This window comes from Sander vitreus, chromosome 11 (assembly GCF_031162955.1).
Source record: "Sander vitreus isolate 19-12246 chromosome 11, sanVit1, whole genome shotgun sequence".
NCBI lineage: Eukaryota > Metazoa > Chordata > Actinopteri > Perciformes > Percidae > Sander > Sander vitreus.
This window is the reverse complement of record NC_135865.1, coordinates 16,813,768-16,825,099: the sequence shown is the minus strand read 5'-3', so window position 1 is coordinate 16,825,099 and position 11,332 is coordinate 16,813,768. Positions and strand designations below refer to the sequence as shown.

At 41.5% G+C, this 11,332-nt stretch overlaps 1 protein-coding gene across 1 annotated transcript; it reads left to right on the top strand.

Annotated features, from left to right (window-relative positions):
• The first annotated feature begins 262 nt into the window (after positions 1-262).
• rap2aa (RAP2A, member of RAS oncogene family a) lies at positions 263-11,039 on the top strand. Its single transcript, XM_078261958.1, has 2 exons — positions 263-1,197; positions 9,340-11,039. Exons 1-2 carry the CDS (start codon positions 884-886, stop codon positions 9,575-9,577), a joined length of 552 nt encoding a protein of 183 aa, XP_078118084.1. The 5' UTR covers positions 263-883; the 3' UTR covers positions 9,578-11,039.
• Positions 11,040-11,332: the final 293 nt, after the last annotated feature.

Below are 11,332 nucleotides of genomic sequence, written 5' to 3'. Positions count from 1 at the left end.
TCGAGCCGCCCCTGTGATTGGTCGAGCTCTCTTTGGATGTCACTAGGGCAACCGAATGATGGAAAATTTAACACATGAACGGAAATGCAACTTGAATGTGACTGGCTCCCTCCGAGCGGCTATTCAGGCACAAGCGTACAGTCTATGGGCACAAGTGAGGTTTACAGAGAGCGGAGGCTGGCCGTTGGACCGCTCGCACATCCGTCTGAGGAGGGAGGGTCCGTAATTTTTTTTTTTCCTGCTTCAGTACGGGAGCCGAGCGGGGACCAGCTGGTTACGCAGCGGCCGTGGGTCTCCACCCGAGAGTATGGCGGCTGGGATTGCACAGGAAAGCGAGGGTGAAGCGGAGACATGCCAGAGATGGTGAAAAAGAAACAAAGAGACGCAAGTTCTTTAATTACGTGTGGAAATAGTTTAGTTGGTGCGGTTTTCCTGAGGCTGCATCCAGCTTGAAAAACTGCGCCTGCAGTTCATTGTAGGGGCTAAGCCAGCGTTTTACCAGTGTCCTCGATGGAGCAAGTTTGTTTTTTTCTGATGCAGACAGAGGGGTGAGCTAAGCAGATGAAAACCCGCAGGCTCCACATCATCGGGCGATATTTTCTTCCTCCCAGGGCACATTTTTGGACAATTACAGTCATCGGATGCCCGTATAGCTGTCAGTGTCTGGCCTGCATGGGGGAATTTCTACAATGAAATCCATCTTTGGGCACCGAGTCTTTGTGCTCTGCCATAGCTGAGCAGCGGCGAGCAAGACTGTGTTATTGACAACCCGTTCATAATGGGACACGAATGGTGAATGTAATTCGTGCGGGAACATTTTGAGTTCATTTCAATGACGCGCGGAGATTTGATAACGTTACCTTACGACTTGATTTAATCCGCGATGCGCGAGTATAAAGTGGTGGTCCTGGGCAGCGGTGGGGTCGGGAAATCCGCCCTCACTGTGCAGTTTGTTACCGGGACGTTCATTGAGAAGTACGACCCCACTATTGAGGATTTTTACCGCAAGGAGATCGAGGTGGACTCCTCACCCTCGGTGCTGGAGATCCTTGACACCGCTGGTACCGAGCAGTTCGCTTCCATGCGGGACCTTTACATCAAAAACGGTCAAGGATTCATTCTGGTCTATAGCCTTGTCAACCAGCAAAGCTTCCAGGACATCAAGCCGATGAGGGATCAGATCATAAGAGTGAAAAGGTGGGTGAAATGATGCACAGGAAAATAATAATGTCCAAATTGTTAATATTGGATATTATTCTTAACACATAGGGCTGGCCTATCAGGCCCTGTAGTTTCAGGGTGGGCCTAGGCCTGGTCTGAGAACTGTGCTTGAATGGAGATGCTGTGCATCTTCAGGGCAGACTACAGAGCAATACAACATGCCTGTTCTATTTTGGTGCTTGTAGGTAGGCAAATGCCCTTGCACTGCAGACCCAGCAGCTCTAAAAGTAATCATTAGTGATCTCTAAGAATAGCCTCATCTCCTCAGTGTTTCTGCAGACTTTGCAATGTTTCCATACATTTGCGTCCTAGGAATGACAGTACCTTGCAGGGAAACAGTGCTGATCCACTCAGTCCATCAGCACTGTGAGGTCCAGCCAGTCTTCCAGTCGTAACATGCTAGACACTGTCTGTGATCTGTCAAGCTGCTGCCCACTGTGCCGGATGCTGCAACCACTGTGAAACACCCAGCCAGGGATACCCAGGATTCAGTACAACAGAGGCTCTGCAGAGAGCTTCAAGAAAGCACCGCTCCAAAATTTTGTATGGGTTAGGGTGAACACACTAATGTGCAGAGGAGAAGAAGCCATGTTTTTAATTAACAAGCTGCACAAGCTCTTTACGAAGAGCGGCACAATTGAAAGCATGAAATCGCCTGATGTCTGAGTGCTGTAACACAGATGATCCAGATATATGAGGTCACCAGAGTAAGCTGATTGATACACAGAAGAGGTTAGCTGAAGCTGTGTTGTTGGGCTATCATGTCATTGGTGTTTCTTAACTCAACTCACTGTGAAGATCCACTGTGCTGTACATTCACCTCATGACATGACATGATGTTAAATATCCCAGAGAGAACCTAAATAGACTATGTCATAGATGCTACTGGTTAAATGATTGGTGGCAGTACTCACTGGGCTGTGACTGCGTGCGGTTCATCAGTCATTGCAGGTGTCAGTGGATGTGTTACAGTCAATGTAGCAAGTCCAGTGGGCTCCAGAGAAAGGAGTCTGTTCTAATGAAGATTCATATTTAAAGCAGTGCAGCTTAAAGCCCATACTGTTTACTGATACAGCTAATTACTTACGATAATGCTCGGCACAAGGTCAGTGCAGTCATACCAGGCTTTAGTTTTGTCTTCCTAGCTCTGTTGTGACAGTTTATTTTCCAGTTTATTTTTAAGTTACCTTTAGTCTTTGTCACATTATTGGATTTAGGCTTTTTTTAAATGCACCTTATAAACAATCCTATAAATCTGTGGCTCTGGATGAAAAAATGAGGTCAACATGTTTCCCCCATATGAGTTGAGAATGAGGAGAGGTATGTTCAGTCTAGTGTGTGTGTGTGTGTGTGTGTGTGCGTGTGTGTGTGTGTGTGTGTGTGTGTGTGTGTGTGTGTGTGTGTGTGTGTGTGTGTGTGTGTGTGTGTTCAGACAGCAGATGTAGCCAGGCCGTTATGTGATTTCACACTTAACACCGAGTCTAGTGCTGCTCTCTAATGTCACCGAATAATTTATTTTCTTATGCTTCATGTGGGCTTAGACGGTTAAAACTTTAGATTGTGTTTGAAACAGTGGAGTTATGGGTAGTTTAATTGGCTACTTTAATTCAATATCATGTATGCAGTTCTCCAGAGTTTGTTCTGAATGAAAGTGTGCATATTTTCTTTGGTTATTCACAAAATGTCTCTTAATTTATTAAAAAGAAGATGAATCAAAGGATATCTCAGACTTGTGGTTTAGAGACCTCCTCAGCATCTTCCTTCTAGCCTTGCAACAACAACAACAACATCCATTTCATAGAAAGATAATGTTTAAGATCACAAATGCTTTGCACAACTCAGCTGGGTGTTATAGATGAAGTCTGAACAAACTAAAGCAGTTTGCTTGCAGCCTTTTCTGTTGACAGCAGTTATATAAGGTGACTTGTGCTCTTGAGGTTGTAAATCTATGAAGTAAACTTAACACATATCTACAACAATACAAATAAAGATGTTGCGTTTCATTTTTCAGTTAAAATAATTTAATTTCAAGTGAAACATAGCTCCGATACCCATCAAAGATAAAACAAGAACCACATACTGTATTCATTTCACATTTGACCATCCATAATCACAAGTGTCAGTGTTTCTCTTGTTGCTGAAGGTAAGAATGCTAAAAAATAAATCACAAATTATCTTGTGAGTATATTTGCAAATTGAACTCTTAACCTATTGTGAAACATTGTTAGACATTTGCAGTGCTTCTAGACAATCCAGACAATAGCTTATAATGCAATGCAGTATCAAGACATGTTATGATTTAGGTAACAGGTGAATAGCTTGCTTTCTTTCCTGAATCCTGACTGAAAAAACCTCCTTATAGCTCTCTTAAAACCCAAAGGTGAAATGCAACAAGTTCAGGCATGTTCCGTGAGACTGGTTGAAGGGCATTGTGGGAAATGTAGGACATCAGTAAATGCAATAGGAGAGGACTAGACAGGTTGAGACATCAAAAAGAACAGAGATATAAAAAAATAGACATCAAAAGTCTGACTGATGAGAGAAAATCATGATAACATCAGTAAAAGGGTGGGATTTCCTCAAGCTGATTTGTTAACTAAACCATTAGAAAAAGAATCCACAAATATTTGGAGAATCAATAAATAGTTCCAATCATATATAAAGCAAAAATAGTTTTTAAAAAAAACACTACAATTTTTCAGGTTCCAGCTTCTCATATGGGAGGATTGGCTGCTTCTCTTTGTCGTATCATGGTAAACTGAATACCTTACACCTTGGGTTGGGAAGTTGTGATTGGCATTTTTCACCATTAGACCGATCGATTAATCAATAAAATATTCAGTAGATGAATCGATAATGAAAATCTAGCAGCCCTGGAATTTTCTTTCAACATTGAGTGAGGTATTGTTGAAATGTAGCAAGTAGAACTTGGACCACAGCTGCAGCAGTACAGGTGTCAGCTGTCTGATTTTGGTAAACTATTGGATTTAGGAAATTTGTTATGCTAACCTCAGCTTTTAGATTGTTCCTGCACATACACTGTTGTCACTGGTGACCCGTCACGATCATATTAGCATTCGCTCAGGTCAGAGGTGCTGCTGTGCGTCGCTCTTACTCTGAACCCTGTCATCATCTATCAGTGCCTGCTGTAAGTGGCTTTAGCATAGAGGCCATGGGTGCACATGAATACACTGAGGCCTATCTGCGTCCGCTGGGGACCTCATCACTCCTCACTTCAGCTGCAGTTAACTATACACCAGGGATATTTGGTGATTGGTGACTTAAAGCGTAACTCTCACCAAAATGCAACCTAAGGTCTTTTTGTGAATGTACCTGAGTCAAACTTTCATTTAAAAGCATATTTAGGACGGATTTTAAGAGGTACCGTATTTTTCGTTTTTTGGTCAAATGGCCTTTTGAATGGGAGTAATAGGGGCACTTTTATGCTAGCCTCAAAATAGCTATTTTTAAAACACTAAGAAGGCTCGAAACAACATGAAACTTTGCTGCAAGTATCACCAGGGGCTCTACACATGAACTCGAGCATTGAGAACATTGTTTGTGTACCCAGAGTTTCTAAAAAGAAAGGTTTTGAACAACTCGCCGTAGCTCTTTTTGTTTCCGGCCGCTACCACCTCGGCAGTCAAAACGGGTCGATATCAAAACAAGTAGCCACAGATTTAGTATATCCCTTGTGCACCAGTGTAGTTAAGCTGAGATGAACATGCTGACAGGTTCTCTAGTACACTGACTATATGTATTATATTATACAGAGCTATATGTTTCTCAAGTGATAAGCGGTTGTAAAGCAAGTAAAGCAACAGTAGAGCTAACGTAGAACCCTGCCTGTTTCAATGTATTAGATTAGCATTTTAAAAGGGATACTCCAGCAATTTATTATTGTTCTGTCATAAAAAGACATTTTAAAAAGAATGGTTCAAAGTTTAAATAAAAGATACCCTGACTTTTAGCCCCTAGAATGGGTAATCCCCGAAAAAACCCTGGTTCCTACACTGCTGTTTTAACATGCTGAATGGTTGAATGCCCCATCAACTAACGTGTGTCTTTAAACATACAAAACATATTTATACTCACGACATATATCTCACTGATTCTACAAACTGAACATTTATCTCATTGAGTACAGTTCTTTACCACAAAGCTTCTCACAGACGGTAAGGATGATGTCAAACTGTGCACTGCACTTAAACAGTGTTAGCTCATTAGTGACAAAATACCATTGAACTATTCTTTTAGAAGCCTATTAAAAATGGAATTGTATTTTTGCTGTTGTCATGGATAATCACAGAGAAAAAACAACTACAAGCAATTATGAAAACAGCCAGCCAACAAGCTGTCAAGGCAAAAGTGGTTTATAGCATTTTGTTGTTAAGTCATACAGTGAGTGCATATTAAAGAAAAATCCTCATAACATTTTCTGAAGAGTCAAAACAGTCAGATAATAACATCTTCAGTTGTATGTGTCCTAATCCAACTATGCAATGTTGGCAAATGCACCTCTACATGCTAAAGTAAGTTGTCCATAAGCAAGTATTAACAACAAATTGACACATTGTGCTGTAAATTAGTGATTTCTAAAGCTGCACATAGAGATCTTTCTGACATTATGCTGAAAGTGTCGACACTGGAATAATATCCTCAGTGTAATGTATAATTTTCAGACTTATAAATGAGTCACTAAACTATTCAAAGCGTATTTGTTACCAATATTTTATGGAAACACAATACAAAAAAAGTCAATTTCCAAAGCAGGGGCACTTTGCTTTTCAGATTGTAGGTCTTTTACCTTGTACAGTGAGAGGAGGAATTTGTCTCCGATGGTATAATTACTGTAGGGAGATAGCAGTGTGCCGTATTATTGCTGTGATACATCAGATCCAAGGATGAGTAGCCTGTACAGTCTGTCAAGTACATTACTCGTTTATCTTCCCCAATTTGACATGTCTTGGCCAGTTTCTCCATCATCAGTGAATTGCATCAACTTTTGAAGGAAATGGCGTGTTTACCAAAGATTCTCTAGATATCTATTCCTGAAGAAATCTCTCTTTGCCCTTATGCTGTGCCTGGAGAAAGGAGCATACTGCTGCTCTCTGACTCAGCTGCTGTCTACTGACTAAACTGACCCTCCACAAAAGGGCCGTTCGGAGGAGGCCCAGCACGCACCTTGTTTCCTCTCTCATCCTGGCAGTGTTGGCCAGAGTCAAACCCAGAGACTCTTGGGCCGCTGGGTTTCACCGTCCGTCAGCGAGCCCTATATGGGTTGATGCATCATGCATTAAAGATAAGGTGTGTCTGGGGGAGCTCGAATGGGTGTCAGACAGCTCCAGTGCGGGGCGCCGTCAAGCTCACAAGCTGAAGACTAAAGCATGGCATGTTGTTTGTGCTGTGTCACAACACAAACAACAATCAGTTATTCATTTGTCTTTTGAGGCTTGTGTCTAAACCATATAAACCACTCTGTATGTATTTTGTGTTACGGACAAGCCTTGCTTCCTTGGCCGACACCCTTCATGTTAAGGCCCTGGGAGCCACGGTATCCGTGGCAGCCGCTGTCTCACACCTCCTGGGACAGCCGATTTCCTCCTCTGTTATTATGACTATATATAGACCCACTCCTTTGGTACCAGATGTCTTTGTGCTGCACTTGTGTTATGATGAGGCCTAAATAAGCTACATAGCTTGCATAGGGCTAACCAAGTCAAGTCCTCCATTATGGAAAAAAAACAGCACACTGGGGTGTTTGATATGACCTAATTGGACTGACTTTACTTGGATTCCCCCTGCTGTTTGGGACATCCATGATAATGTTTCTTTCATTTGATTTCTGACATGCAGGCAGCTCTGACAAGAGAATCACAGCTTTATGTAAGTTGATTGAAAATCTATATCCACTGATCTGGGTGTTACACAAAACAAAAGAAAAAACGATTTGATAGTGATGGTAATAATTACTGTTACATTTAAGGAGCTTGAATCCATACACAGAGCTCAGGTACTAAACATCCTGAACAGTTTTTTTATGGAGCAAGTAACATTTGGGTCAGGAAAGTGAGAGCTGCTATGAAACAGCATGTAATGGTAGATAATATATAAGATAGTTGGCTTTCTATAGGCCTCCATGAGAGATTTACAGAAGGAGATTTGAGCCAAACCCACAGCCTGGGGCAGAATAGAGACACCCAAATGGCACCATTACCCCAACTACACTGAGCCCCCCCCTTGGCTCCTCCTAAACGAGTGCAGCTATAAAAGTAAAGGCTTTGCCTTTCAAACTGCTCACCCACAACTATGTTTAGGATTTTTCCATGAAGGTGGGAATCTAGAGTTCAAGGCAAGAGCTGCTTACTGTACCACCATTGAAATGTGGGCCGAAATAATTCTCAGGAAAATAATGGCCTTGGCTGTTTTTATTGACACCAGGAATGCAGTGAATGAGACCTATGCACTGTACACTGCATGTTAAAGTTGAGAAACATAATCTGTAGTTTCTCATTCAAGTTCCCTCTGAGCTCATAGAACACTATCCCGCTCTTGGTTACACATCAACTGACCTCTAAGATCGTCTATTAAATCCTGGTAGTTCCTCTTGGCGGCTGAGACGATCCTGGGAACAGAACAGGATAGTTGAGATTAAAGTTCACTCTGGATGAAGTATTCATGAGTAGATCAAAGTCGGCTCCCTGTTCTCTGAAAGTTTAAGCTTATTTAACGCTGAAACCTGCAGTCCCTGGCCTCTGAGAGTTTCTCAGGCTGCTCGGCTTGGGACATTATTACAGTTGCTTCTTCTACAGTCTCTCCAGCATTAGTCAATTCCTTGTATACCTGTTACCATAGCAATCAAGGATGGGTTTTTTCTCCTATAAATAATTTAGAAGCATGTATATTTTATAGAGCAAGGACAGCAATTGAAAATCCTAATGATGGTTGATGGGTGTTTGGATGCATGACTCCGTTAGATTTTACGATGTAGTTCAGTGTCCTGGACAGAGACATTTTAAACTTGGTTGAAAAGGTGGGTCCATCAGATGGAAAGTGCTCCATTGCCAGCCTCACACACAGATAAGGATGAAATAAATAGCAGCCTGTTGTTTACAAGAGGATGAGGATACGCATGATCTGCTATCTCGCTGATGTTTTTGATCTTTGTTATCTCTTTTGATGGGTACGAGCCGCCTTAGAGGCCCACCATGTTTTCCAATATCAAAAACCAATGGAGTAATTACAGTATATTGGTGAAACTGCGTCAGAGGTGTTCCTTCTAATAATTATAGAGCAGTAGCCTATTTAATTTAACTGACCGTCTCTTCTGGCTGTCCACTAAGTAGTCCAGTTCCACAGTGGCATGTTGTGCTCCAGCAACATGACAGAGAGTTCAGAGCTCAAAGGATTATGCCCACTTCCTACCCTCAGGGGTCAGAGCTCTACTACTCATTTCCTGTTCTCTTCTGGGTCAGGCTTTAGACTTGGTGTTTACATGAGACAGGGTGGGCGCCATGGAGGTTCAGTGGTTAGCTTCTCAAAGCAAGAAGGGGCTGCCCAGGCTCTTTATGTAAAAAGCTTTCTCCCATAGTCAAAGACCATGTGCACACCGAAGTAGAAACACTTTAAACATATAATTTTCTTTCCATTTTGACATTCCAAGTGTTGCACCCAACTGAGCTTTTAGAAAAAAAAAACTGTACCAAGCTGGTGATTTTGAAAAAGCCAGGCTTTTTTTGTCATGTGGAGAGAAGCAACAGGGAGACTGATGACTGTTGCACTTTCCCTTGAACATGGAGAAACAGGTCAAGAAAATGATTATATGAGGCTAGGTTGTTCATTGTTGCCATTGAAAGACCGTTTTAGCAGGTCATTCAGGTTATACAAAGTGAAATGAATGGATTATGGATAATTAAATAGTGGATTTTCACGTGCTAAGTGTAGAGGTTTTATTCAGTGGAGCAATCAAAACCTTTTGAAGCACTAAGCATGTGTTAATACCAAGTTCTCAAAGCATAATTTCCTGTCTTGTAAGTCTGTAAGTTCAGTATCAGTTTTGGCTGAGTATATCTTATGTCTGTGTCTCACAACCCGATGTTGGTCTGTGTCTGTCCCCAGGTACGAGAAGGTTCCTGTGATCCTGGTGGGGAACAAGGTGGACCTGGAAAGCGAGAGGGAGGTATCGTCCAGCGAAGGTCAGGCCCTGGCCGAGGAGTGGGGCTGCCCGTTCATGGAGACCTCGGCCAAGAGCAAAACCATGGTAGACGAACTGTTCGCTGAGATCGTTCGGCAGATGGACTACGCCGCCCAGCCGGACAAGGATGAACCATGCTGCTCCTCTTGCAATATACAATAGCCCCGGGGGCCTCGAGGAACAGGCCAGGCAAAAAGTCTACTTAGATGAAGCTACTTAGACCCGCAGCAGAGAGACACACACTTAGACACACACACATGCACATGCCAATGAAACAAGAAAAATTCATGGTTGAACGCGATGGATTTTACTCCACAGATCATAAAATCAGCAGTGACATGATATTAATAACGACGTGTTAGTAATGAATACATTTTGAATGAGGAATGCCTGGAATTTGCCACAAGAGAAATTGACAAATGACAAAAAAGGAACATGCCCTCGCCTTATGTTACTCTCTTCTGTTTGGATTTGTTTTGATGTTTTTGAGTATGGGGGGGAAATCATCAGCAAACAGTCACAGATCAGGATCTTTACTCTTTAGGTTGTTCTACAGTCTGTTATAAATAAGTCAAATGTTTGTAATACAGGAGACACATTTTTTGTTACCACGACTCGGTTGCAAGTAGCTACTGTACACACATCCAAAACAGATTTCTGGGATCCAGTTGTTTTGAATATTGAGGAGTATTTGATTTACAGTATGTACAATTTTTCTCCCAGCTTGTTTTGTGCAGAGGTTGGTGGGATGTTTTTCTACTCATCACAGGGCTGAACCAAAGAGGTGACCTGAAAGCACCTCCATTTTCTTATTTTTTTTATTTTCCCAGTCGTTAAAAAAGCAAGGGAGAGAAAATGGTGGACAAGTCAGTGTCTTTCTCGAAACATTGGTGCAGTCATCTCTTTCCTACTTTCTCACTTTGAGATATAATAGAAAACAATAGCAGAGTCTTTCACATATCGTGTGATATTTTGTTTTCCTCTCTGGGAGACTCTGACAGCAGATTGCCGAGTAGTAATATAACTAATTGCTTCATCCTGATGGGACAAAAAGTTCTTATCTTTTCAGTGTTTGAATATCTACAGCCGATCTCTCTTGTCAGGAATGGGTGACATTTAAAGTGAAGATGCCAACATTTGTCCTACTTTACATTTTCTTTTTCTCCTCCAATCAATATGAAATGAGGTGCTCAAGAGTTTCTGTATGTGCTCAGAGTATTCAAATCCATAGTAACAAATAGTAACGACGAAGGCGATGATGATAATAAGAATAATAAATGGTAGTGTAAATATTTTGTATTGAAAGTGCCAGCTCCTGTTAAGACACTGACTCAACACGTGGAATTGTCAACTGTATGCATGGGTAGTAAACAAAAAAAGGACTCTTATTGTTTGAGATAAATATAGGCTGTGGAATTGTGCAAACCAAACACATACACGTCTGGATCTGGACACTGGCTCAACTGTACATCTGTGTTGCCACGGGAACCAGACTTTCCCCGTGTAACCATTTTCATTGTTGATTTTATATTTTTTTATGTGACCATTTACTCTTTACTCCCTCTCTGAATGGTGACACTGTTACATTTGACACCTAAACAATAAAAGTGCGTTCAACACTCGACTGAGGCTTCCAAGCTTAAGTGAAATGAAGTGAGTGGACTGACATGCTCTTTGTTGCACTCTGAGGGTTGTTTTTATAACCAAATTACTTATTTTCTTCTGTGCTTTTCCGACTTGTATGTCTACATATTGCTAGGATATGTTAACCTTTTTTTATATTTTTATATTTAACAACTAACAGGTTTTGACCACTCTCTGATACATCGGCACAAGTATAGCCTTAATCCTGTCAAAAAAATACTGATGCAAGTGCAAGTCTTATATTGATTTAAGATTTAAGAATTTGAGGTCATA

What these genes read in the sequence shown, in the direction of transcription:
- rap2aa (XM_078261958.1), top strand. Translation starts at nt 884, where the DNA reads ATGCGCGAGTATAAAGTGGTGGTCCTGGGCAGCGGTGGGGTCGGGAAA. An exon ending in CAGATCATAAGAGTGAAAAG is followed by an intron (nt 1,198 to 9,339) that starts GTGGGTGAAATG and finishes GTCTGTCCCCAG; the next exon opens with GTACGAGAAGGTTCCTGTGA.